Here is a 26710-nt window from a genome sequence, read left to right as displayed (position 1 = left end):
TTTCATATTTTACGCGACCAAGACCACTCCGTGTTAGTTTAGATGAAGTTCATTGCAGTGCTCCGGTCGACTCGTTAGCGCTACGTCTCGAGGAAGCCGTCCGTCCGTGCCGACGGCGGCTGCCAGAAACGGCGGCGGCGGAGTTTCTGGCCGGAGTGACCCGAGTTTACGTTCCAGAAATGATTCACATTTTCCGCGAGACCATCCAAGCGGCTGTTGTGGGGCGCATCCCTGCCAGCGATGCTTCCCCGGGGGGTGGTGGAGGGCAGGGGGAGGGGGTAGGGGGGGCAGCTTGGGGCATCGGCGCAGCGTCGTAAATCATTGCCCGTAGGGATGAGGTCGTACATTTTATTTTTTCCTCTCTTCCCAGGATTTCCAACACGAGGCCGCGGGTTGAAGTGAGCAAACCCTTGCGGGGGTACGGTCAATCGCAGTTAGTCTTGTGTGGTCCGTTTACTACTTATCATTCAAAAACCCGGGTCGCGAGCAACGGGTGACCTGGCTCCAGTTGATCTCGGATGGGGGGGGGGGGGGGGCAGTGTGGGGCTGTCACGTGGGGCTGTCACGTGGGGCTGTCACGTGGGGGGGGGGCACCCTGTCGATAAGGGGAGGGGTGCGTGCTCCACCCCCCACCCCCAGCAGTGGGCCCCTCGTGCCGGAGCTAACTCGACATCATCCGTGGCGTATTTTCTATTCTCGTAGCGCCACGGTGGCTCGGAGATGTTGACTACCTCGCCTGGTACACAGGAGGTCGTGGGTTCGATCCCAACCCTGACGCCTGCTGCTGTATATTTGGAGTTTGCGTGTCTCTCTCTCTCATCATAATCACGGTGGCTAGGAGATGTTAACTACCTCGCCTGGTGTGCAGGAGGTCGTGGGTTCGATCCCGACCCTGCCGCTTGCTGCTGTATATTTGGAGTTTGTGTGTCTCTCTCTCTCTCATAATCATCATCACGGTGGCTAGGAGATGTTGACTACCTCGCCTGGTACGCAGGAGGTCGTGGGTTCGATCCCGACTCTGACGATGCCTGCTGTATATTTGGAGTTTGCGTGTCTCTCTCTCTCATAATCGTCATCATGGTGGCTAGGAGATGTTAACTACCTCGCCTGGATACGCAGGAGGTCGTGGGTTCGATCCCGACCCTGACGCCTGCTGCTGTATATTTGGAGTTTGCGTGTCTCTCTCTCTCTCTCTCCTCGTGGTTCGCGTGGATTTTTTTCTCCGGGTCCTCCGCTTTTTTTTTTCCGTGTCCCCTCCAAACACATTTAGAGTGTTTCGAGGGCTGTGCCACGAACTTCCACACGACGCCGACGACGATGATGATGTGGACACCTGCGTGGGCGCAGCAGAGACAACGGCGATTGCTTTACCATCACGTGTCCGTTTCCTGGCGCGGGGGATGGGACCTCACCGGGAATTCTTGGGCCCTCGCGCTCGTTCTCGAGCCGAAACGTCCGGCGCGTCTTGTTCACGCGTCGTCGGCATCGTTACGGTGCACTTGCCCCCGCGCGTCGTGTTTTGGGGGGGGGGGTGGGGCGGTCGATTTCCTCCGGGTTTTATCGCGGTCGCGTGATGGGGAATCCGTTCGGAGCTCTGGCGGAGGAATGCGAGATGCTGCGCGCGTTAACGGAGGGAGCCCGCCCCGCGGAAAGTCTGAAATCACGGAGCTGCTTTAGAAAATGTGACTTCGAGCGTAACCTCTTGACGGTCAAACCGATGTGGTGGTGGTGGTGGTGGTTTTGTTTTTTGACTCACTCTGGAGATGCTGGAAATTAGCCGAATTGAGCACGGGACAAAATTCGCAGGTGACCCGGAGTCAAAAATCCGCGTGACCACGCACGGTGCAGAGAGAGACACGCAAACTCCAAATATACAGCAGCAGCAGCAGGCGTCAGGGTCGGGATCGAACCCACACGAAGCACACCGCCCTCTGTATGCATCGCGTGAGTGACCTCATCAGGATTCGGCCTCCGCCGGGAGGTGGTCAACGTGAAATCTGTAGCGCGGTTTGCTACGCACGGTTTGTGGAAGAAGTTGAACGAACATACATACAACCGCGTCAGGAGTTAGTTGCGGAGTGTATCACCGCCGTGATGTCGTTTTTACTGATAATAGTTTTTTTTACCCTTCTATCTGGCAACAAAACTGACACCTTTTTACAAGGAGTCATGTTTGCATAGACCGCAATACCTGCAGTCATAATACAAACAAAAGACATAACACTGATAATGTGCACTGTCCTTGAAGTTGATCGGTCCACACCCGAGACAGCTTTCCTTAGAGCCTAGTCTCACATGGGTTGGACCAGATGACGCCAAAAGGCGCACAACTCAAAGACAATGCACCATCAGAGTATGAGAGCTCGGGGCGAGCATCTACACTATGGGAACGTCATTTGCCAGTAAAAATATGCATTTTTTTTTATTTTACTGCTGAACGGTTTTCCCGTCGTACGTGAGCTTACTCTGCTGCCTCGGAGCTGTGACCCCCCCCGCCCCGATTCGGCTTCCCCCACGATTTGCCCCACCACCACCGCTTGGCCACTGCTGCCCTCTAGTGGTGCTCAACTCATCAAGTTTCAAGTTTTCAAGTTCATTTATTAGGTATAGCCCCTGTGAGCCATTCGGCTCTTGAATCGGGTGCAACCGCAACAAACAAAAAAAACAAAAACATGAACAAGAAAACATCTTGTAGTGACTAAATGCAAACAGAAAAACCAAGAAAAGACCGCTAAATATTGCAGAAAAAGCACCGTACACCAACACTGTGTGCAGTGTACGTCGTCATCGGCCGTGATCCATCCGCTGCTGGATTAAGGCCTCCCTAACCCGTAGGCGTCTCGCTCACGGTCCTGGGCGTTATCCCAGGCGCCGTGGTGGCTAGGCGATGTTAACTCCCTCGCCTGGTATGCAGGAGGTCGTGGGTTCAATCCCAACCCTGACGCCTGCTGCTGTATATTTGGAGTTTGCGTGTATTTCTCTCTCATCATCACGGTGGCTAGGAGATGTTGACTACCTCGCCTGGTGTGCAAGAGGTCGTGGGTTCAATCCCAACCCTGACGCCTGCTGCTGTATATTTGGAGTTTGCGTGTCTCTCTCTCTCCGTGTGTGGTCGTGTGCATTTTTCTCCGGTTCCTCCGGGTTTTCCCTCCACATTTCCAAGCAACGTGACGCGTTGAGAGTTACGCGGCTGCTGCTCTACATTTCCACGTGATGATGATGATGATAAGCCACGTGGGGCCTTACCTGGTGAAATAAAACTAGTGATAGTGATACTAGAGGAAGCTCTAGAGCTGTGGTTCTTAACCTTTTACTGCACCCTCCCATCCCTTTAGTTCTCAATCGTTATATTTTTTATCACGTTAATCAATACAAACAAAGTAGTTGTATTCTTGGTTCTTTCGGTAAAATCACATAGAAGGGAAATAATAAAATAAAGTACCAAGAATATGAATCCCTGCAGTCACGAAAGCATTAAATCGAAATCTAAAAAGTCGTTGTACTTACGCGCCCGTGCTTAACTTGTGTTTTCCATGCTTTACCTTCTAAAAAAATCTGGCCATGCCTCGCTTACCCCTCCAGAAAGGTCATCTCGCACCCCGGGTTAAGAAGAACCACTGCTGTAGACAGCCCCTTGAGAAACGATAACTCGCCGACTCTTCCACACTGTGCCAGACTTCTCGGACGAGGTGGCAGGACCCACACTTTTTAACCACCAAACGCCGTGACCCTTTTGACCCTGCCGGGCGGACGGACGCGGATGGGGTCTGCAGCTCCGGTGCTCTGCTCCCGTCCCGCCCGCTTACCCCACGGCCTCCGCCCCGACCCCCCCTCTGTGATGTTCCGGCCGCACGGACCGCGCCTCGACCGTTCCGCTTATATTTTTTTTCCCGTCGCAGAGACGACCTGGGAGAGGCCGACGGGCGAGGCCTCCAACCGGTCCGTGTCGACGCCCTCCACGCCGTCTCCCACCGGTGAGTCGCGGGGAGGGCAATCACGTGATGGGGGGGGGTGGGGTGGGGCGAGTGGATTTAACCCTTTCCCGTTCCGATGACGTGCGTCATCCGTTTTTTCTTCCGATTGCGTTTTCCGATGACGTGGGCGTTCGTCATCGCAACGGAACCGGAAGAAAAAATGACAGAACTTTAACGGTACCGAGGCTCCCACGAGGTCACGCGGGAGGGTTACGTGCGGCACAGTTTGACGCCGGCTTATCAATCGTTGAGCGCGGCGGTCGTGTCGCTACGGTTCTCTGCGGTGAGTAACGACGTCTTTTAAAAAACGACGGCGCTGCTGCTACGCCTCTCTCAATAAAATTGACTCTGAGCCGCTTGTGCGTTCCGAGATTCAGCGGTGAACGGGACCCCGTCCACGATGTGACTTGCAGATGTCTCAGAATTCTAAACGGTTACGGAGCCGCCTGATTGTGACCACGTGAAGTGCGATCCGTCAATCGCATTGCACCGTATGGCACGGCTCTCTTACGTCAGTCTGTGAGTCTCTACGCGAGTCTGTCGGTCTCTTCGAGTCTGCGTGAGTCTACGGATGATCCGTGCGAGCCTACGGGTCTGCGCGTCCCCATGTGGGTTCGTGGTGTCTCTCGGTGATTCTTTGGGTCTCTGGGGGAACGGGCAATTCGGGGTGGATCGGCACGTCGCGTATGGTGGTGCAGTGCACGGGCGGGTACTGCCACCGCTACCAAGACGTCTGGCCGGCATGGCAGAGGAGGCCCACGTACCCTCGACGGCCTCCTTTCAGCGGAGGCCGCTCGCGGCTTGAGGAGTACAGCGAAGGCCGCTGCCCCTTTGACCCCACAAAAGGGCGGTGGCCGCGCTCCAAGACCGGCCGGGGCTCGGCTGATCTCACCCACCCCGGGCTCGCGGGAAGTTTTCCCACCGGCGGGCGAGACCCGGCGTGGACGATTCAAGAGCCGCGCCCCCTGCCCTTGCGTAACCGTGGTGACTTAACGGGCTCCCGGCCAAGACCCAACCGCGATCAACCGTTCCGTCCCTAATTGTCGGCGTTAGGGATGGTAATGATGGCGATGACGACGTAATCATTGGGCGCGTGCGGTGCTCGCGCCGATCCCGTGACCACGAGGGCCTTGCCCGTGCGCTCCGCAGAGCGGCACGCCCCGGCGGTTGTTAACCGGGGCGGCCTGCCGAGGTCGAACCGCAAGAGTTGTGGAGAAATCCTCCTCCTGTCTCGATCTTAAATAGACGTGGGGACAAATGTGACGTCGTCACTTGTGAACCAATCAGCTGCGAAGACCAGAGGCGGGGGGCGAGTGGTTAATGTACACATATCAAGTACAATGGATATCGATATGATATAATATTGGTCGCGAGTGCCTACGTGTTAAAATAACCCCATAGATTTGCCCAAACAGTCTCCCACATTCGATCTTAGGGGTTCTCCTTGGCCGCCGGGCTGGTGGCGACCACTCCACCGCCCGTGTTGGCAGTCGGCCCCCCTCGCCCATCCGGCGACAACTGCGTGGGGGCATTCTCTTGGCGTGAAGGCGGAATGAGTGGGCGAGCGAATGAGCGAGCGGATTATTTTAATTGCCTGGTGGGTGAACCGGCTCTCTTGTTTGCAGGTGAGGCTTCCTTGTCGCCCACCCCATCGCAGAAGAACATGAGGAAGTCCAGCAGCGACATACAGGCAAGAGAAAAAACTTGAGACAAATGTCATCCATTATGGTGTGTGTGTGTGTGCGTGTGTTTGTGTACATGGGGAGCGGTGGTGTAGTGGTTAGCGCTACGCTGCGCTACGAAGCTGGCCACCCGGGTTCGATTCCCGCTCACGGCCAACACCGGTGACGATTATCTGAACCGGTCCTGGGCCTCCCCTAGGTCGACTCAACCTCAAATGAGTACCTGGTGCGGTGTGTAAACATCGCCACTGGGGGAGACAAAGGCGGTCAGGAGTGGTGCTGGCCACCCACACCCTCGTGTGCCATGCCGGCCTTCATAGGTGCTCGCTAACAGCACTTGCCCCAACAGTCTGTTCCAGGCTATATGGGGATCTTTGTCTTTGTATATGGGGAGCGGTGGTGTAGCGGTTAGCGCTTCGCTGCGCTACGAACCTGGCCACCCGGGTTCGATTCCCGCTCACGGCCAACACCCAGTGACGATTATCTGAACCGGTCCTGGGCCTCCCCTATGACGACTCAACCTCAAATGAGTACCTGGTGCGGTGTGTAAACATTGCCACTGGGGGAGACAAAGGCGGTCGGGAGTGGTGCTGGCAACCCACACCCTCGTGTGCCGTGCCGCTAACGGCATCAGTCTGTGAAGGCTACACGGGGGGGTCTTGTGTACGTGATCTTGGCACGAGTGTTTGATATTAAGCGCCGTTTCACCAACAAATATGCTCTTGGCGAGTAATGGACTGCAGTTGCCGGGATGACCTCTGGGCCGGGGAGGGTATTCATTGATTGGTGACCTTGCCGGAGCAGCACGGTGATCGGCACGTTCACTCCCACGCCCAGAGTCATCTGCATTGCACGCACACACACACACTCACGCACCACCAGTGTTACACACACACACACCAGTGTTACACACTCACGCACACACCAGTGTTACACACACCACCAGTGTTACACACGCACACTCACTCACTCACTCACGTACCACCAGTGTTACACACACACACCACCAGTGTTACACACTCACACACACTCACTCACGTACCACCAGTGTTACACACACCACCAGTGTTACACACACAAACACACTCACTCACGTACCACCAGTGTTACACACACACACCACCAGTGTTACACACTCACACACACATCACCAGTATTACACACACATACACCAGTGTTACACACACACACTCACTCACGCACCACCAGTGTTACACACACACACCACCAGTGTTACACACACACACACCACAACTGTTACACACACACACTCACGCACCACCAGTGTTACACACACACACACCAGTGTTACACACACACGCACACACCAGTGTTACACACACACACCAGTGTTACACACACACACACCACCAGTGTTACATACACTCACACCTCCAGTGTTACACACACACTCACTCACACACACAGACTCACTCACACACACTCACTCACGCACCACCAGTGTTACACACACACTCACCAGTGTTACACACACACACACACACCACCAGTGTTACACACACACACCACCAGTGTTACACACACACACCAGTGTTACACACACACCACCAGTGTTACACACACACACCAGTGTCACACACACACACCAGTGTTACACACACACACACTCACTCACGCACCACCAGTGTTACACACACACACACACCAGTGTTACACACACACACACCACCAGTGTTACACACACACCACCAGTGTTACACACTCACACCACCAGTGTTACACACACACACACCACCAGTGTTACACACTCACACCACCAGTGTTACACACTCACACCACCAGTGTTACACACACTCACACCACCAGTGTTACACACACACACCAGTGTTACACACACACACACCACCAGTGTTACACACACTCACACCACCAGTGTTACACACACACACACTACCAGTGTTACATACACACCACCACTGTTACACACACACACACCAGTGTTACACACACACACACACACACCAGTGTTACACACACACACACACCAGTGTTACACACACACACATCACCAGTGTTACACACACACACACACCACCAGTGTTACACACACACACACCACCAGTGTTACACACACACACACCACCAGTGTTACACACACACTCACACCGCCAGTGCTGCACCCACCACCGCGCGCTGGCGGTGGGGTAAAGAGAGGGTAATTTCCACCTTTTCCTAAAACAACATTTGATTTATTTTTACAGCGACCTAGCCATCAGCATTGAGAGCTCAACCACGTGGGCTTATCTTCATCACGTGGACATTCATCCCAGCCAAATACACTAAACGCACGTCGATTCTAAACGTTGAGGTAAAACCGGAGGACCTGGAGAAAAATCCACGCGACCACCGGGAGAGAGAGACGCACAAACTCCAAATATACAGCAGCAGCAGGCGTCAGGGTCGGGATCGAACCCACGACCTCCTGTACACCAGGCGAGGTAGTTAACATCTCCTAGCCACCGTTATTATGATGAGAGAGAGACACGCAAACTCCAAATATACAGCAGCAGGCATCATCAGGGTCGGAATCGAACCCACGACCTCCTGTACACCAGGCGAGGTAGTTAACATCTCATAGCCACCGTGATGATGATGAGAGAGAGAGACACGCAAACTCCAAATATACAGCAGCAGGCATAATGTTCGGGATCGAACCCACGAACTCTTGCGTGCCAGGCGAGGTAGTTAACATCTCCTAGCCACCGTGGCACCCAACGGCTTTACGCGAGTCGGAGTGAACGGTCGCGCTGCAACCAGCAATGGCCTCGCCGATGTGGAAGAGTAGGCCAAAAACAGACTCCGGAAGGGGCTCCCTTGAGTTCCCTCTGGCGGAGGCCCTTGCCGCCAGCAGCGGTGCCGTGAGCGAGGCATTTCGGCGCTGCGCCTTTGCTCGCCGCGATTGACCTCCGCTCCGTTTCCTCCAGGGCTCGCAACTGGAATCTCCGTCGAAAAAATCAACCACGACGCTCACGGTAAGTGCCGCGGCCCCCACCCCCGCGGCTTCCGTCTGCTCCCACGGCCGCCCACGATGCCCGGCGTTTTCGCTCCGCCAAAAACTCGGTGGGCCGAACGCCGAGAGCCCGTCGCCAAATTCCGTTACCCCCCCCCCCTCCCGCCGCCTCCCCGAAAGGAACATTGGGGACGTCGCGCCGAGTGAGCGCGCGGCACGACCCGGACGCACGCGCGAGTCGTTTGTCCGATTTTCACGGAAACAACTGCAACCTCCCCCCCCCCCCCCGAACGTGTCTGTGGGTATTAGTTGTATATTTGAAGCTTTCGTGACTGCAAGGATTAATATTCTTAGGTTTTTTCGGTAAAGTCACGTAGGTATAAAATTAAAATTAATAAAATAAGAATAAAATAAAAATCACGACGTTTAGGAGGCAACACAAGCGTCCGTCTTCAGGTGGAACCGTCACAATATATATACAAGGACTGTTTTCTTGGAATTTCTCTCACTTGATACAGCTATCGTGCTGTGACGGTTCCACCTGAAGACGGAAGCTTGTGTTGCCTCCGAAACGTCGTGATTTTTATTTCATTTTTATTTAACTTTTATTAATTTGATTTAACTTTTTACCTACGTGACTTTACCAAAAAAACCTAAGAATGTGTCTGTGCGTGTCCGTGGGCCTCTCCGTTAGCCTCGGGGGGGGGGGGGGGGGGGCTTATCCGTGAGTCAAATACAGAATCATAATATTTATTTGTACGGGAGGAATCCGATGAGCTATGAAGCGCTTTTTCGCAGATGTCCAATAAGGGTAGTGGGTAAGAACGCTACAAACAGTACAAAAACACGATAGGAGTGCATAGTACAAGAAAGTTAAATAAATCACCCAAACTCTTTGGTTTTTTCGGTAAAGTCACATAGGTAAAAAAAGAAAAATATTTTCGTCACCGGTGTTGGCCGCGAACGGGAGGATCGCCGGGTTCGTAGCGCAGCGCCGCCGCTCCCCAACGCAACCGTGAACTCGAGCGTGGGCTACGCGAAAACCCTCGCCGGGGGAAGAGGAGCGACGTTGATCGGGATTGTCGGCCTTCCCCCCCCCCCCCCCTCCCCGTGCAGATCAACGGAGTCACCTTCCCCCACCCGGACGCGCTCTGCGAGCAGACGCTGCTCAAGCCCGGCGAGTGGAGCTACTGCGACTACTTCTGGGTGAGTTGCCCACCGCCCCCCCCCCCCGCCCCTTGCTGCCCCCACCCCCTCCGCCCCCCCGATTCCTCCGTCCCCCCGACCCCCCGCGCCCCCTACCCTCCCCGCCCCTCCCCCCGCCCCCCCCCGCCTCCCCCGCCCCCCCTGCCTCCCCCGCCCCCCCCGCCTCCCCGCCCCCCCCGCCTCCCCGCCCCCCCCGCCCCCCCCGCCCCCCCTGCCTCCCCCTGCCTCCCCCGCCTCCCCCGCCTCCCCCCCCATCGTCTCCCCTGCCCCCCCCCCTGCGGCCACACGCGGTGACCGTTCTGCCGCTCGTCCCGTGCGTCCAGTCGGACAGGAAGGACGCGCAGGGCAACGCGGGGCCCAGCGGCTTCGAGGTGATCGTCTCCAAGCAGCTCAAGGGGCGCCAGATGTCCAAGGAGATGGCCGAGTTCGTCAGAGACCGGTAATGGTCCATGTGGGTGTATGTGGGTCTCTGTGTGTGTCTGTGGGTCTCTGTGTGTGTCTGTGTGTCTCTGTGTGAGTCTGTGGGTCTCTGTGTGAGTCTGTGGGTCTCTGTGTGTGTCTGTGGGTCTCTATGTGTGTATGTGGGTCTCTGTGTGTGTATGTGGGTCTCTGTGGGTCTCTGTGTGTGTATGTGGGTCTCTGTGTGTGTATGTGGGTCTCTGTGTGTGTATGTGGGTCTCTGTGTGTGTTTGTGGGTCTCTGTGTGTGTCTGTGGGTCTCTGTGTGTGTCTGTGTGTCTCTGTGCGTTGTCTGTGGGTCTCTGTGTGTGTTTGTGGGTCTCTGTGCGTGTCTCTGTGCGTGTCTGTGGGTCTCTGTGTGTGTCTGTGGGTCTCTGTGCGTGTCTGTGGGTCTCTGTGTGGTGTGTCTGTGGGTCTCTATGTGTGTATGTGGGTCTCTGTGTGGTGTGTCTGTGGGTCTTTCTGTGGGTGTCTGTGGGTCTCTGTGTGTGTCTGTGGGTCTCTGTGTGTGTCTGTGGGGCTCTGTGTGTGTTTGTGGGTCTTTGTGTGTGTCTGTGGGTCTCTTTGTGTGTCTGTGTGTCTCTGTGTGAGTCTGTGGGTCTCTGTGTGTGTCTGTGGGTCTCTGTGTGTCTGTGGGTCTCTGTGTGTGTCTGTGGGTCTCTGTGTGTGTCTGTGGGTCTCTGTGTGTGTATGTGGGTCTTTGTGTGTCTGTGGGTCTCTGTGTGTGTATGTGGGTCTCTGTGTGTGTATGTGGGTCTCTGTGTGTGTTTGTGGGTCTCTGTGTGTGTCTGTGGGTCTCTGTGTGTGTCTGTGTGTCTCTGTGCGTTGTCTGTGGGTCTCTGTGTGTGTTTGTGGGTCTCTGTGCGTGTCTCTGTGCGTGTCTGTGGGTCTCTGTGTGTGTCTGTGGGTCTCTGTGCGTGTCTGTGGGTCTCTGTGTGGTGTGTCTGTGGGTCTCTATGTGTGTATGTGGGTCTCTGTGTGGTGTGTCTGTGGGTCTTTCTGTGGGTGTCTGTGGGTCTCTGTGTGTGTCTGTGGGTCTCTGTGTGTGTCTGTGGGGCTCTGTGTGTGTCTGTGGGTCTTTGTGTGTGTCTGTGGGTCTCTGTGTGTGTATGTGGGTCTTTGTGTGTCTGTGTGTCTGTGGGTCTCTGTGTGTGTATGTGGGTCTCTGTGTGTGTATGTGGGTCTCTGTGTGTGTTTGTGGGTCTCTGTGTGTGTCTGTGGGTCTCTGTGTGTGTCTGTGTGTCTCTGTGCGTTGTCTGTGGGTCTCTGTGTGTGTTTGTGGGTCTCTGTGCGTGTCTCTGTGCGTGTCTGTGGGTCTCTGTGTGTGTCTGTGGGTCTCTGTGCGTGTCTGTGGGTCTCTGTGTGGTGTGTCTGTGGGTCTCTATGTGTGTATGTGGGTCTCTGTGTGGTGTGTCTGTGGGTCTTTCTGTGGGTGTCTGTGGGTCTCTGTGTGTGTCTGTGGGTCTCTGTGTGTGTCTGTGGGGCTCTGTGTGTGTCTGTGGGTCTTTGTGTGTGTCTGTGGGTCTCTTTGTGTGTCTGTGTGTCTCTGTGTGAGTCTGTGGGTCTCTGTGTGTGTCTGTGGGTCTCTGTGTGTCTGTGGGTCTCTGTGTGTGTCTGTGGGTCTCTGTGTGTGTCTGTGGGTCTCTGTTTGTGTATGTGGGTCTTTGTGTGTCTGTGTGTCTGTGGGTCTCTGTGTGTGTGTGTCTGTGGGTCTCTGCGTGAGTCTGTGGGTCTCTGTGCGTTGTCTGTGGGTCTCTGTGCGAGTCTGTGGTTATCTGTGCGTGTTTCTGGGTCTCTGTGCATGTCTGTGGGTCTCTGTGAGTGTTGTGTGGGTCTCTGTGTGTGTCTGTGGGTCTCTGTGTGTGTCTGTGGGTCTCTGTGTGTGTCTGTGGGTCTCGGTGTGTGTCTGTGGGTCTCTGTGTGGTGTGTCTAGTGGGTCTCTGTGTATGTGGGTCTCTGTGTGGTGTGTCTGTGGGTCTCTCTGTGTGTATGTGGGTCTGTGTGTGTGTCTGTGGGTCTCTGTGTGTGTATGTGGGTCTCTGTGTGTGTGTGTGGGTCTCTGTGTGTGTCTGGGGGTCTGTGTGTGTGTGTGGGTCTGTGTGTGTGTCTGTGAGTCTCTGTGTGTGTGTGTGGGTCTCTGTGTGGTGTGTCTGTGGGTCTGTGTGGTGTGTCTGTGGGTCTCTCTGTGTGTATGTGGGTCTGTGTGTGTGTCTGTGGGTCTCTGTGTGTGTCTGTGGGTCTCTGTGTGTCTGTGGGTCTCTGTGTGTGTCTGTGGGTCTCTGTGTGTGTATGTGGGTCTCTGTGTGTGTCTGTGGGTCTCCGTGTGTGTATGTGTGTCTCTGTGTGTGTCTGTGGGTCTGTGTGTGTCTGTGGGTCTCTGTGTGTGTCTGGGGGTCTGTGTGTGTCTGTGGGTCTCCGTGTGTGTCTGTGGGTCTCTCTGTGTGTATGTGGGTCTGTGTGTGTCTGTGGGTCTCTGTGTGTGTCTGTGGGTCTCTGTGTGGTGTGTCTGTGGGTCTGTGTGGTGTGTCTGTGGGTCTCTCTGTGTGTATGTGGGTCTCTGTGTGTGTCTGGGGGTCTGTGTGTGTCGTGGGTCTCTGTGTGTGTCGTGGGTCTCTGTGTGTGTGTCTCTGTGTGTGTCTGTGGGTCTCTGTGTGTGTCTGTGGGTCTCTGTGTGTGTCTGTGGGTCTCTGTGTGTGTGTGTGGGTCTCTGTGTGTGTCTGTGGGTCTCTGTGTGTGTCTGTGGGTCTCTGTGTGTGTGTGTGGGTCTCTGTGTGTGTATGTGGGTCTGTGTGTGTGTATGTGGGTCTCTCTGTGTGTCTGTGGGTCTGTGTGTGTGTCTGTGGGTCTCTGTGTGTGTATGTGGGTCTCTCTGTTAGTCAAGGGGAGTCTTATCTGTGAGTGACTTAAATATAAAAACGCCTAATCCCTCATTGCTTCAGGCTCATTTCCACCACTCGCTAAGAGGCACATTGTGTGCTTGTCGTTGCAAATTTTAATTAACGAGATCAAAACGTCTATTTTGGTCGGTTCGACGCCGAGGAACAAATCAAACTCGCTCTCTCTCCTCTCAACATCACCTCGTGGTGACAGCGGCGTGCCTACATCTGGTGACAGGATGTCATCTGCCTCGCTTGGTGTGCAGGAGGTCGTGAGTTCGATCCCGACCCCTGACGCCTCCTGTGTATTTGACGTGTGCGCGTGTTTTCTCTCTCCCCTGTGGTCGCGTGGACTTTTTTCCTCTGGGCCGCTGGTTCTTCACGTTCTGCAGATGTAGATGCCAATGGTTCTTCACGTTCTGCAGATGTAGATGCCAATGGTTCTTCACGTTCTGCAGATGTAGATGCCGCTGCTTTTTCACGTTCTGCAGATGTAGATGCCACTGGTTCTTCACGTTCTGCAGATGTAGATGCCGCTGGTTCTTCACGTTCTGCAGATGTAGATGCCACCACCGCCATCTATTGCACGGCGGTTAAACTTACGACTCTCGGTCCAAACAGGCAACTGGACATACGGACACGGGTTTGTTCGAATCTCTAAAAGTTCGTAAGTCGAATGTTCGTAAGTAGAGGAGTCCCTGTACAGCTCAGTGGGCCTTACCTGGCAAAATAAACAATCGTTAAGTTTTAGTTTCCATCTGTTGCTGCTGCTGTTGCCCCATCGCGAGCGATTAATTGTTTGTAACGGCTCGTCGTTACGTAACGCTGTGGTGGGGCTTAGTCACGCGTGGGCTCCGCCCGTGCGAGAGCTCATCGTGAGCTTCCGTCAGTTGCCCGAGATCAAGATCACCCCGGTGTAACCAGGCGTCTGGGGCAAGTGTTGGTTAGCGAGTAGCAGCGCCTGCGAAGGCCGGCACGGTGCCACACGAGGGGGTGGGCGGCTGGCGGCCGGGCGCCGTGCCCGGCCGCGACTTGTCTCCCCGGCGGCGATGTTTTTAAAACACCGCACCAGGTACTCATTTGAGGCCGAGTCGACCTAGGGGAAGGCCCAGGGACCGGTTCGGGATAATCGACGCCGGCGTTGGTGGCCGTGAGCGGGAATCGAACTCGGGCCGTCGGGGTCGGGTGGGGGGTGGGGGGGGGGGGGTTCGTGGCGTGGCGCGCTGACCGCTGCGTTGGCGCTCTCTGCTTACACAGTCGGCCTGTAACAAACAGTACAGGCACATCCGCCTCGCTTGACGAGCGAGATACGTTCCGACTGAAAAAACTCGGCGAGCGATGGTCCTTAAAAGCCGCGTGACGTTTCGGCTACCAGAAATGTTTCGCATCGATTCCGTTGGCAAGCGATGAGCGGGTCGCGCGATCCCATTGGTTGGTAGAGCGTCGTGCGGCTAATGTCTTGTGCGATTCGTTTCTCCCCCCCCCCCCCCCCCCCGCGAAACACGCGTGCAGGATACGGATCGAGGAGGAATACGCCAAGAATTTGTCCAAGATGTCACAGAGCCCCCTTGCGCTGCAGGAGGAAGGGTAAGGGCACCCACAACCAACCACCGCCACCACCACCAACGCCACCACCGCCACCACCACCACCACCACCAGGGCCTTCAACCTCCCTGCACCATCGCCTCCTTTCCTGCTGCCACATCTCATTCCTTTCCGAACCCGATGAACTAAGGGCCGTACTACCGCGCCCCCCAAACCTTCCCTTATTTTTGCCGTTTTTGCACCGTGGTCGGTAAGCATTGTCAGGCGCCTAGGCGAAGGGCGCCTTCATAAATGCGGCAGAGACTAGAACAGGGCCCAGTCCGGAGTGGGGAGTGTGGCAAGACCGGGGACAAACCACGCCATGCGAGCCACCCCCCCACCCCCCCGACACCTTCTGACTGACGCCGTGACGTCGAACCACGGGGGGCCCCCCGAAGCGCGGGGCCCGGGGCGGACTACCTGAATCGTCGTAACCCTTAGTGACGGCTCTGCTCACCACGACCACTACCGCCCTATGAGTTGTATTGTTACGATTGTAACAATATCGCTTGTTTACACAGGAAATGCTCGCTGAGTCTCGATGCTCTGGTGAGCACCACCGTGGCGAGATGTTAACTACGTCGCCTGATATACAGGAGGTCGTGGGTTTGATCCCGACCCTGACTGCTGTACATTTGTAGTTTACGTCTCTCTCTCTCTCTGTCTCTCCCCGTGGTCTCGTGATTTTTTTCTCCGGGTCCTCCGGTCTTTCCCTCCACATTTAGAATAAGCCTGCGTTCAGAGTTATTTGGCCGCTATAAATGTCCACGTGATGATACTCCACTTGGTTGAGCTCTCATTCGTGGCCAGGTTGCTCCTGACAAAAAGAGCTACATAGCTCTGTGGGTCTTACCTTGTAAAGTGAATTCAGTGGTATAATAATAGGGTTTTCCCCTTTTTTCTGACAGTTCGACCGAGACGGAGAAAAATTAACCCGTATAAACAAAGTTTTTCACTATAAATCCTTTATATGCGTGGCGGCTAGAGTCCTCTCGTCCTCTGGCTTGAGATAGCTGCCACCTATGGGTCAGATGATTGCCTGCCACCATTAAGCAATTGGTAAATAAATATAAAATTATTTTCCTAAAAAGTGTAAAATTTTGGAAAAAAAATTTCACAAAAATACATTGTCACGCACAACGAGTCTGTGTGCAAAATGTCAGCTCGATTGGATCACGGGAAGTGGGTTAATAAACGACCGAAAGATTTGCACGGTCGTAAGCGCGTAAGCAAGCAAGCAAGTGAACTTAATATAAAGGATTTAATAATGAAAAGGGACGTCCCTTGGTGTGGACCAATCAGTTTCAAGGACAATGCCTATATTATCATCGCGTGTTTTTCGTTTTGCATTTGACTGCAGGTATTGTGGTTAATGCAGACATGAATCCTCGTAAAAAGGTTTCAGTTTTGTTGCCAGAAAAAAGAGGAAAAACCCTATTATTATATTTTGGTACTGGCAAAGGGGAGGTCCAATGATATAAATTCAGTGTTGTTTTCTAGGGCAGGCTTTTTCCCACGTTTTCGCAGCAGGGGGCGATCCCAATTGAGTAGAATTTGCAGGTGACTATTCAGCGTTTGGGTTCGTTCTTGGCCAATGCCGGCTACGTTGTTTTGACTTTCACGACGGGAGGAAAAAACGGAGAACGTGCCGGAAACCCCACGCAGAACAGGGGGAGAGAGAATCTGAATCGGAAATCTGTATTCATCCTAGAGGAATCCAATGGGCTGTGAAGATCTTTTTCACAGACGTCCAAACTCCACGCGGAAAGGCGCCCGGCTCGGCAATCAAACCCCGGGGCGGCCAAATGAGACGGAACGTAGGGGGGGATGGTCAATAGGCCGATGAGACAAAACCGAACAAGGTAGCAGGTGCGAAAACAAACGGGCAATACAAACGAGACGTAATGGTATGAACACAGGGCGGGTGCGGATCAGGAGGACCGCACCGAGTACACGGCTTACACCAGGTGGACAGTTCGACCGAGACGGAAATAATGAATTGGACAGAACCAACCAGGTAGACAGAACAAATAGCCACCCAGCCTCTCGCCTGGCACGCAGGAGGTCGTGGGTTCGATCCCAACCCTTGACGCCTGCTGCTGTATATTTTGAGTTTTCCGTGTCTACTCTCCCCATGGTCGCGTGGATTTCTTTTTCCGGGTTCTCCGGTTTCTCCTTCCACGTTTAGAATCAACGTCGCACGTTTAGAGTATTCGGCTGCTATAATTCCCGCGCGATGAAGCCACTTCATTGGGCTGTCATTTGTGTCAGCCCAGGTCGTTTATGACAAGGAGCTACGTAGCTCAGTGGGGCCTGACCTGGTGAAATAAAAAAACAACAATAGATTCACGAGAGATGTGCAGTAGGAAAGGAGTGTTGGAGTGGGTACAGTCGGGGCCACTAGTGGGCCCCTGACGTCCACCCCCCCCCCCCCCCCCCCGTCATCGTGCTGCTGTCACAAACCCCCCAATTGTTTAAAATGTGTGGCGGCCTCCTCCTCCTCCTCACACTGCTGCTCGCTAACAGCACTTGTCCCAACAGTCTGTTGCAGACTATACGTCGCATCTTTGTCTTTGTAGTTGCAGGAGCATGCTGCACTCCAGCCTACCGGCTTGTAAACCCCAGGGTGGCGGCACAGGAAGGAGAGGCCTGGCCGTAGCCGTGGAGTCAGCATTGGGGGGGACCAAATCTTCCAGGGGGTCTGGGGGCCCTCCCCCCCAGAAAAAAAAACCTAAATTTGAAAACGAATTTCTTGGCATTCTCTGCCTAAAATATTCAAAAAATCACTAAGACATGGGATGGACTTTTTATTAATTTTTACCAACAATGTCTAATAGTGTATTGTATTACATTGCTCTGTTTGATATTTTTTTTACCTTTTCTTGTTTCACTGTATGTAATGGCAGAGATTAGGGATTAATAAATTTCAACCATAACCGCAATCATATAAACAGAAATCTATTTTATAGCAATATATTGGGGGGGAAATTTTGAGCATATTGGAATATTGGTGGGGGGATGTGTTCCCCCCCAATATATATTATAATTTCGGCCTTGCCTGGGTTCAATTCCCGACTGGGGCACGTTTCTGCGTGCATTCTCTTAATTGGCCCCCTCCTTTAACTAAATGTTTATTTTATTTTACCATGCTCACTGAGTTACGCAGCTCTTTTTCAGAAGTGACGTTGCTGCCACAAGTGATGGCCCAACGAGGTGGGCTCATCATCATCGCGTGCAAATTTATCGCGGCCAAGTAACTCTGAACGCACGCCGATTCTAAACGTGGGGGGATAAACGAGAGGACCCGGATATAAATCCACACGTCCACGAGGAGAGGTCGATAGAGACACCGCGAACTCCAAATATACAGCGGGTGTCTTCGGGGTCAGGATCGAACCCACGACCTCCTGTATACCAGGCGAGGTAGTTAACATCTCCTAGCCACCGTGATGATGATGGGAGAGAGAGAGACACGAAAACTACAAATATACAGCAGCAGGCGTCAGGGTCGGAATCGAACCCACGACCTCCTGTATACCAGGCGAGGTAGTTAACATCTTCTAGCCACCGTGATGATGATGAGAGAGAGAGAGACACGCAAACTCCAAATATACAGAAGCAGGCGTCAGGGTCGGAATCGAATCCTCGACCTCCTGTATACCAGGCGAGGTAGTTAACATCTCCTAGCCACGACGATGGGTGTGGTCCTCTTCACACATCCTCCGTTACTTCAGTCCCCCAGCAAGTTGGAAATGCCACCACGGCGCTTGCTCCCCGCGTCTGTGGCAGCAGCTAGGCGGCTCGTGCCCGAGCCACGGCCGTGGCTGGGAGCCGAGCTGCGGCTCTGACTAACGGCGACCTCCGTGTTCTCCTCTTGTGCGTGCAGGACCCTGGGGGAGGCGTGGTCTCAGCTCAAGAAGAGTTTGTCTGACGAGGCGGAGGTCCATCTCAAGTTTGCCGCCAAGGTTTGTTGTTGTTGTTGCTTTGCAGTCACGTGACCATGCGCTCAGTGGAGGTGGTCGGGGGGGGCGGAGGGTTAGGGGGGTGGTGTGATCAGCGGGTGCCCAGTTTGTTGAGATTTTATTAGCGGCAGCAGTAACAGCCGTGGTCTATCCACTGCGGGATGAAGGCCCCTCCCCAAGTCACGGCCATCTCGCTCGCGTATCCCGCTGCGTGTGGTAAACACCACCACCGGACGGTTGGGGCGTGGTGCCAGCCACCCACCCACCCCCTCGTGTGCCACCGTGCCGGCCTTCGTAGGCGCTGCTACTCGCGAACGGCACTTGCACCAGCAAGGCCACCGGCAGAAGCTCACGATCAGCCGGCACGGGCGGAGCCCACGCGTGAATAAGCCCCCCGCAGCGTTACGTAACGACGAGCCGATGGGGCAACAGCAGCAGCAGATGGAAACTAAAACAATTTATATTTTTATTATTTTACCAGGTAAGCCCAGTGAGCTGCCGTGTAGCTCTTTGTCAGAAGCGACCCGGCCATCACAAATGACAGCTCAATGAAGTGGCTTAGCATCATCATCATCATCACGTGGATTCTAAATGTGGACTGGAAAAACCGGGGGACTCTGAGAAAAATCCACGCGACCACCATGGGGAGAGAGAGAGAGACAGAGACACGCAAACTCCAAACATACAGCAGGCGTCAGGGTCTTGTTAGAACCCACGACCTCCCGCATACCCAGGCGAGGTAGTTAACATCTCGCCACGGCACTCCCGACCTCCGTGTCAATGATTGACCAGAGCGGGCAGGCGGCGCGTGGGAAGCTGCGGCCACCGCTGGGATTTTTCTCATGGAGACGGGGGGCCTTGATCTGACGTTGCGGTCTCGGCGGACGCCAAATGTTTCCCGTGGGGGGCGTTCGTTACAAAGACGAGAGAGTGGCAACTTTCCTCCTTTTAATCTTGATTTGAGGCTCCTCCTTTTGCAGCGCTGCTCGGAGGTCGAGCGGCTTAAAATGTGGGCTGCGTTCGCCCGTGGCGTGCGTTATTTAGAGTTGTTTGGCTGCTGCTGTCAATTTCCACGCGCGTTGATGATGAAAACGAATTACGTAGCTCAGTGATGGGGGCCTCACCTGGTAAAATAATGTATTTTTTTTATAGCTGTACAGTGTAGCCACTCAGCCATGTGAAGAGACGTACAGCCGGCAGCCGTGGATCTTTCCACCGTCAATATCCAACAAACAAACGAGAAAATCGAATTCAACGTGTGCACATTCACCCACCACGTGCTTGGCAGAAAACCCACCCCAACCAGGCGTGACCTAGCCACCGAGCGACCTTGCCACTGAATTTTCTCGGTGAAGCAGTCGCTTAGAAATCCTCGAAAGCGTTTTTCCCGCTAAACTCTTGCCGCTCGGCGGACGCGGAGAGATCGGTGGGGACGCGTCCGCTGGCACGGCTTACACCGTAACCGAGATCCGGGCGCGTGGGTGGAGGCGTTCTCCCCCAGGCTTTGCTCGTGGTGAGCTGCGAGTGATGTACTGCCGGCCGTTGCAGCTCCACGGGCCCGGTGCGGCCCGGCAGACGTAACTCAGCGTCGTGTTTTACGGCCGCTCTTCACTCCCTCCTCGCATTAATTCGTCGCGCGCACTCGGCGAAAGGTCCGCACCCGCGACAGCGTTCGCTTCGGTCGACACACGGATCGCGGTGGGGCGGGGAGGAAGAGGAGTGGGAGGGGGGGCAGTCACGGAGCGGGTGGCGCCATTCATTTGAGGGCGGTCTCGGTCGTCGATTTGGGAACGTTGACTGCCAACCGAAGTGACCGCGGTTCGCTCAGCAGTGGTGATGCGGGGGGGGGGGTGGGGGGCTCAGTGGGGACGGGGGGGGGCAACGTCGTCCTTCGACCTGAAGACGTACCGATAAAATGACTTTAGTTTAGCGATGACGTACGTGCGCGTCATCGGGATGGGGAAAGGGTTAATTCGCGGCTGAAAACCTCAGCGTCTCTGACCCTTGGAGTGTGATCATCGCCAACTTGACTCCGCCCACCCTGGCATCTCGCCCCTCCCCCCCCATCCCTCCGCAGCTGCACACGGAAGTGGAGAAGCCGCTGCTGAGCTACCGAGAGAACCTCAAGAAGGAGCTCAAGAAGTTCGAGCACCACATATCGGAGCATCGCAAGCAGCTGCTTGGGCGGCTCGCCAACGTGGACAAGGTGAGGCCTTGGGGTCCCGGCCCGGCAAGCCACGCCGGTTAACGCCCCGGGGGGGGGGCGGGGGAGTGTGGGGGGGTGGGGGGTGTGGGGGGGGGGCGGGGGGTGTGGGGGAGGCCGGGGGTGTGTGGGGGGGGCGGCGTATTCTCGGTGGACGTTGGATTACATCACGATGTTAGCCGGCGGTTGACGCAACGACCCAACTGGGGGGCAAAGCCGCTTAGCTACGCTGCCCCCCTCGCTCGGCAGTTGGAATGGGGGGGGGGGGGGCTCGGCAGTTGGGATGGAGGGGGGGCTCGGCAGTTGGGATGAGGGGAAGGGCTCGGCAGTTGGGATGGGGGGGAGGGGCTCGGCAGTTGGGATGGGGGGGAGGGGCTCGGCAGTTGGGATGGGGGGGAGGTGTGCCCATCACCCCCTCGGCATGGCTTCCACGAGCGACCTCTTCCACCTTCTCCGGTTGTCCAGGCCAAGAAGGTCCTGGCGGAGCGGCAGCGTGACCTGGAGGTGAAGTCGCAGCAGCTGGAGATCAAGCCCACGAACAAGACGGAGGAGGACATCAAGAAGGCGCGACGCAAGTCCACCCAGGCTGGTACGGCGACGTGGAGGGGGGAGGTGGGGTGCAGTGAAACGGCACCTAACATCATACAAAGATCCCCCGTGTAGCCTTGACGGGCTGTAGGGGCGAGTGCCATTAGCGAGCAGCACCTATGAAGGCCGGCACGGCACACGAGGAGGTGGGTGGTCAGCACCGCGCCCGGCCGCCTTTGTCTTCCCGGTGGCGATGTTCTTCTCGCATCGCGCCAGGTGCTCATTTGAGGCTGGGTCGACCCGGGGGAGGCCCGTGACCGGTTCAGATAATCGTCACCGGGTGTTGGTGGCCGTGAGCGGGAATCGAACTCGGGTCCCGCCGGGTCCATAGCGCGGCGGCGCTGTGCCACTAACGCTGTGTACACAAGCACGTGCATTGCGCTCTGTTGTCCTCCATTCGCTAGAAATACGCTTGACGGGTCAATCCTGTTTGCAACACGGGCACACGCACACTCGCGCAATCCGCTAAACAAACAAAAAAATCATCCCCTTCCCAAAACATTCCAGTGAGCCGTTCGTTCGTTTCTTTGAGAGGGGTTTGTGGATTGAGCCCTGTCGGAGCGCGCTGTAATCACGGCGATGCTCAGCCGGCGGCCCACCGCCTCGCTGATACCCGGCGACAACAGGGGGGCCGTGCAGGTGCCATCGCCGGGCATTAGTAGGGGCAGATTAGGGGGACCGCAGCTGGCGTGCCCGGCAGTCAACTCAGTCGGTCAACACACGGGCACGTGGGGCCTCGTCCCCCCCCCCCCCCGCCGTGACCCCGCCGTCAGCGAGCCCTTCGACGCCTCCACGCGGCAGCCTCCAAGCGCGCCCGGCCTGGCGCAGGCGCCGCGGTGATGTCACCGTCGCTTGGGGGCGGACCTCGGGGTGTTGCCGGGAGCATTCCCGCGTCTCTTGGGCCTGACCGGGCCCGTCCCTCTCTCGCAGGAGATGACCTCATGAAGTGCGTGGACCTCTACAACCAGGCGCAGTCCAAGTGGTTCGAGGAGGTGGTCACCACCAGCCTGGTAAGGCGCCGCTAGATCGGCACACCCCCCTCACCGCCACCACCCCCCCCCGCACCGCCTTTTTCACCGGCGCATGAATGTCGTGCCAGTGCCGAGGCGGTTTTCCACCAGCGACTTTAGAATCTTTATTTATCCTGGATTTGAAAACTTACTTTCTTGACAACCGCCTGTTGTTGCGTTTAGTTTATTGTCCTTTGCCCGGCATGCATGTTCAACTTCTTTCGCACCGTACATAGCCGACCGCGCTAATCGGAGGTGGCGGGAAGGGGGGGTGGAAGGACTGCGAAACTAAAGACGACGACAACAACAAGCAGTACCGTAAAGAAACGAGTTCTCAAATCCAGGTGACTTCACACTGCGTAGCTTCGCCGTTGGCTTCCCCAATATCGTCCCTGCCGCCCGCAGGAGCTGGAGCGGATGGAGAGCAGCCGGATCGAGATGGTGCAGGAGCACCTCTGCCGATACGCCCAGCTCCGCCACGAGACGGACATGTTCAACCAGAGCGTGAGTGCTCGCGCGAGCGAACGAAGGAGCGAGCGGGCGGGCGAGCGGGCGGGCGAGCGGGCGGGCGGGCGAGCGGGCGGGCGAGCGGGCGGGCGGGCGGGCGAGCGGGCGGGCGGGCGGGCGAGCGGGCGGGCGGGCGAGCGGGCGGCGAATGTCACCGGCGATCCTCAGGCTCGCGATGTCCGCCGTCGATGTCGCCGCCCGTCTTGTTCGAGAATCGCTGCGTTTTCAATTTGTGTGTAGGCAGTCGGTTCGGCTTCAGCTAAAAATAAACTTGGATATTTTTATTTATTTAAAGCTTTCGTGACTGCAGGGATTCATATTCTTGGTTCTTTCGGTAAAGTCACGTAGAAGGGAAATAATAAAATAATATTAATATAAAGCAATAAAAATTCTCACGACGTTTCGGCCGGACGTTACCCACCCCTGCCTTAGAGACTGCCTGCGAGTTGCAGGGTCGGTGCCCCGTTCGCCGCTGAATCTCGGAACGCTCAATCGGCTCGCCCTTAATTTTATTTAGAGACCGAATCAGCAGCGCCGTCGTTTTTAAAGACGCCGTTACTCACCGCGGAGAACCGACCGATCGATAGCCAGCGTCAAACTGTGCCGCACGCCCTCCCGCAAGGCCTTGCGGGAGCCTCGGCGCCGACGAAGTTGATTTGATTTTAGTTTTTCTTCCGGCTTGGTTCCGATGACGTAAGCGTCAATAATCGCAGTTCAGCAGCTCAAACCTGGACTTGAACCCGGGATCTCTCGGCGCTGCCGGCTGAGCGTCTCTGACCCTCTTGAGTGCGATCATCGCCACTCGACTCCCCCCGACCGTGGCATCTCACCGCCCACACAGTTGCACGTACGTCATTGGAACGGAATAAAAAAAACGACGATGATGATGATGCACACGTACGTCATCAGAATGGAATTTAAAAAAACGATGATGATGATGATGCACATGTACGTCATCAGAATGGAATTAAAAAAAAACGATGATGATGATGATGATGCACACGTACGTCATCAGAACGGAATAAATAAAACGACGACGATGATGATGATGATGCACACGTACGTCATCAGAACGGGAACGTGTTTACAAATCATAATATTTATTCACACTGGAGGAATCCGATGAGCTATGAAGCTCTTTTTCACGGATGTCCAGTAGGGACACGGGTAGGAACGTGACAACAACTTAACAATAAACAAACACGGAAGGGGTGCAAAGTACAAGAAAGGTAAACAAACCACCCAAACACATACAAACAAAACGAAACCATCCCCATCCTCGCGGAGAGACAGAGAGACGAGATCAAAGTTCCCCGTTGTTCTCCCCGCTCTCGTTGCCAGACGATGGAACCCGTGGACCAGTCCCTGCAGAAGGTGGACCCCACGAAGGATCGCGAGCTCTGGATCAAGGACCACAAGACCGGTCACGTGCAGCCCATCAACATGGAAGTCTGACGCCTCCTTGTTCACCAGCGACGCCGTGCACGGCGAGCAACGCTCAGCGGCCGCCGGTGCCCGGCGCGCGCGCGTGCCGATCGTCGGCTTCGTACCCCCCCCTCCCCCCGCCCCACCTCCCTCGTTACGTTTTGACGGCGGCAAAGTGACTTGGTGCCGTTGTGAGCCGTCGTGTTTTTTTCCCTCCCTCCCCGCCCGTCCCCCCCCTTCTTCTGTTCGTCATCTCTCGACCGGGGCGTCCTCGTCGCCTCGTCACTCTCGCCACTGTTTTTGGCTCCTCGCGCGATTTTTTGGGCCGTCCGAGAATCGCGTCTGGAAGTCTACGCGGCTCCCCGCTGCTGCTGCCGCTGCGTCGTCGTCGTCGTCGAGAGAGAGAAAGTGACGAGGGGTAAAGCGATGAGAGAGGTAAACGGGTGAGAGATGAAGCGATGAGAGGTAAAGCGATGAGAGGTAAAGCGATGAGAGATCAAGCGATGAGAGATCAAGCGATGAGATGTAAAGCGATGAGAGATCAAGCGATGAGTGGTAAAGTGATGAGAAGGAAATTGATGAGATCAAGCGATGAGAGATGAAGCGACAAGAGAGAAAGCGACGAGAGGTAAAGCGATGAGAGGTAAAGCGATGAGAGGTAAAGTGATGAGAGGTAAAGTGATGAGAGGGAAACTGATGAGATAAAGCGATGAGAGCGAACGCTTCTTTACGTATTCATTCAAGGTGCTTTATGGTAGGCCGACGTCATTATCCGCGTGCTAGTCACGCGCATCTCCGGAACGTATCCCGCGTCTCCAATCCAAGGGGTCGCCAAACTTACGTTAACCCCCCCCCTCCGCTTCACCCCCCCCCCACCACCAATGCCTTTTGCCGGGCCCCAAGGCATTTAAAGTTTTTTGCCGGCGACCGACCGATCGTCACCGGACGGAGGCGGTGCAATTGCTCCACCGCCACCGCCACCACCACCAGGCCGGTGGGAGGGTGCAGGCACCGCCTGGTGACAAGGAGGAGGAGGAGAGAGGAGGGGGGGAGGAGGGAAGGAGGGAGGGAGAGAAGGCAGGAGGGAGGGGGAGAGCAGGGAGGGGGGGAGGAGGGAGGGAGGGTTGGACAGGGAGTGGGGCCCAAGTCATCCGTTGTACCGACCGACGGAGCTACGCGACTGGTCGGCTGAGTCGTGACCTTGCCCAGGGCGGCGTGTGAGCCAGGGGCACAGCGTGAGCCAGGGGCGCAGCGGGGCAGCTAGAGAGGACGGGCCAGCAGCAACCGCAGCCGCGTTGAGCTCGCGGTTGCCACCTTTTGATGTACAAACAACTCCCGGGGGCATGTCGACACGGGGAGATGTATCTCACAAAATACGGGGAGAGCGGAGGACTGCTTTAATGCATCGTGTTGAACGGATTTTTTGTATCGTGATTATCGCGCAACTGGCAAGACCGACACCTTATTAAATGTCCTGGGAGAGACTCGCTTATTTCCCCGGGCGGACGATCCTGCCGAAAGCCAGGAGTGGTGGCAACCCGTCCCACGGTTGCTCGGGGGGGGGGAGCAAAGGGTGTTTGCCAGTTGCCCCCATAACAGAGGTTCCGTGGGTTAGATCGTGTAAATATAAATGTGTCGTTACGCCCGCCGCCACCAGCACGCAGCCGATTGGTCAGGGTTTGTTCAGCACACCGGTTGTGTGTTGTGTGTCGGAGAGTAAACCCACCGCAACGTTTACAGATATAGTGCCGTGACCTTTCGCCGGTAATTACAACAACAACAAGAACAACCAGCAGCAGCAGCATCAGGCGACAGCCACACAGAATTGTGGAGAAATCCTCCTGCTGGGGGGGGGGGGGGGGGGGGGGGGGGGGGGGGGGGATAAATGTGACGTCATCACTTGTGAACCAATCAGGTGCGAAGGCCAGAAGGGTGGGGGCGGGCGGGCGGGCGGGGGGGGTTAATGTACTCATATTCTCTTATGGATAATATTGGTCGTGAAATGCGTACTCGGTGTCAATTTGCTAAATACTTTCGGGGCGCTACGGTTGAATGTCCTATCCAGGGCTGCCGCCCTCGCAATAGATCTTCTATCGAATGTCCGCCGTGCGTGGCCGTCCTGCGCGTGTGCCCGTGGCACCACCACCCCGAGGCTAAGACTCGATCGTTTTGGCACACGTCGTTTTTTAATCGGTGGGCCTATCGATCGGACGATTTCGCCCAACCTAGCCCGACCTCGCCCGACCTCACCCGACCTCACCCCA

The 26710-nt window shown here is 55.7% G+C and overlaps 1 protein-coding gene across 1 annotated transcript in view; it reads left to right on the top strand.

The window, feature by feature from the left end:
• Positions 1-26296, top strand: part of GAS7 (growth arrest specific 7) — a 101366-nt gene extending 75070 nt beyond the window's left edge. Inside the window, exons 3-14 of the mRNA XM_061577120.1 lie at positions 3900-3974; positions 5600-5664; positions 8602-8649; positions 9744-9833; positions 10157-10272; positions 14680-14754; positions 18638-18716; positions 20791-20919; positions 21382-21505; positions 22435-22514; positions 22920-23018; positions 24363-26296. Coding sequence (XP_061433104.1) covers positions 3900-3974; positions 5600-5664; positions 8602-8649; positions 9744-9833; positions 10157-10272; positions 14680-14754; positions 18638-18716; positions 20791-20919; positions 21382-21505; positions 22435-22514; positions 22920-23018; positions 24363-24476 — 1094 coding nt within the window. The 3' untranslated portion in view covers positions 24477-26296. The remainder of the gene's footprint in view (positions 1-3899; positions 3975-5599; positions 5665-8601; positions 8650-9743; positions 9834-10156; positions 10273-14679; positions 14755-18637; positions 18717-20790; positions 20920-21381; positions 21506-22434; positions 22515-22919; positions 23019-24362) is intronic.
• The last annotated feature ends 414 nt before the right edge of the window (positions 26297-26710 follow it).

This window comes from Lethenteron reissneri, chromosome 63 (assembly GCF_015708825.2).
Source record: "Lethenteron reissneri isolate LAM-NWPU_2019-01 chromosome 63, ASM1570882v1, whole genome shotgun sequence".
Taxonomy (NCBI): Eukaryota; Metazoa; Chordata; class Hyperoartia; order Petromyzontiformes; family Petromyzontidae; genus Lethenteron; species Lethenteron reissneri.
This window is presented reverse-complemented; position numbering and strand designations above follow the sequence as displayed.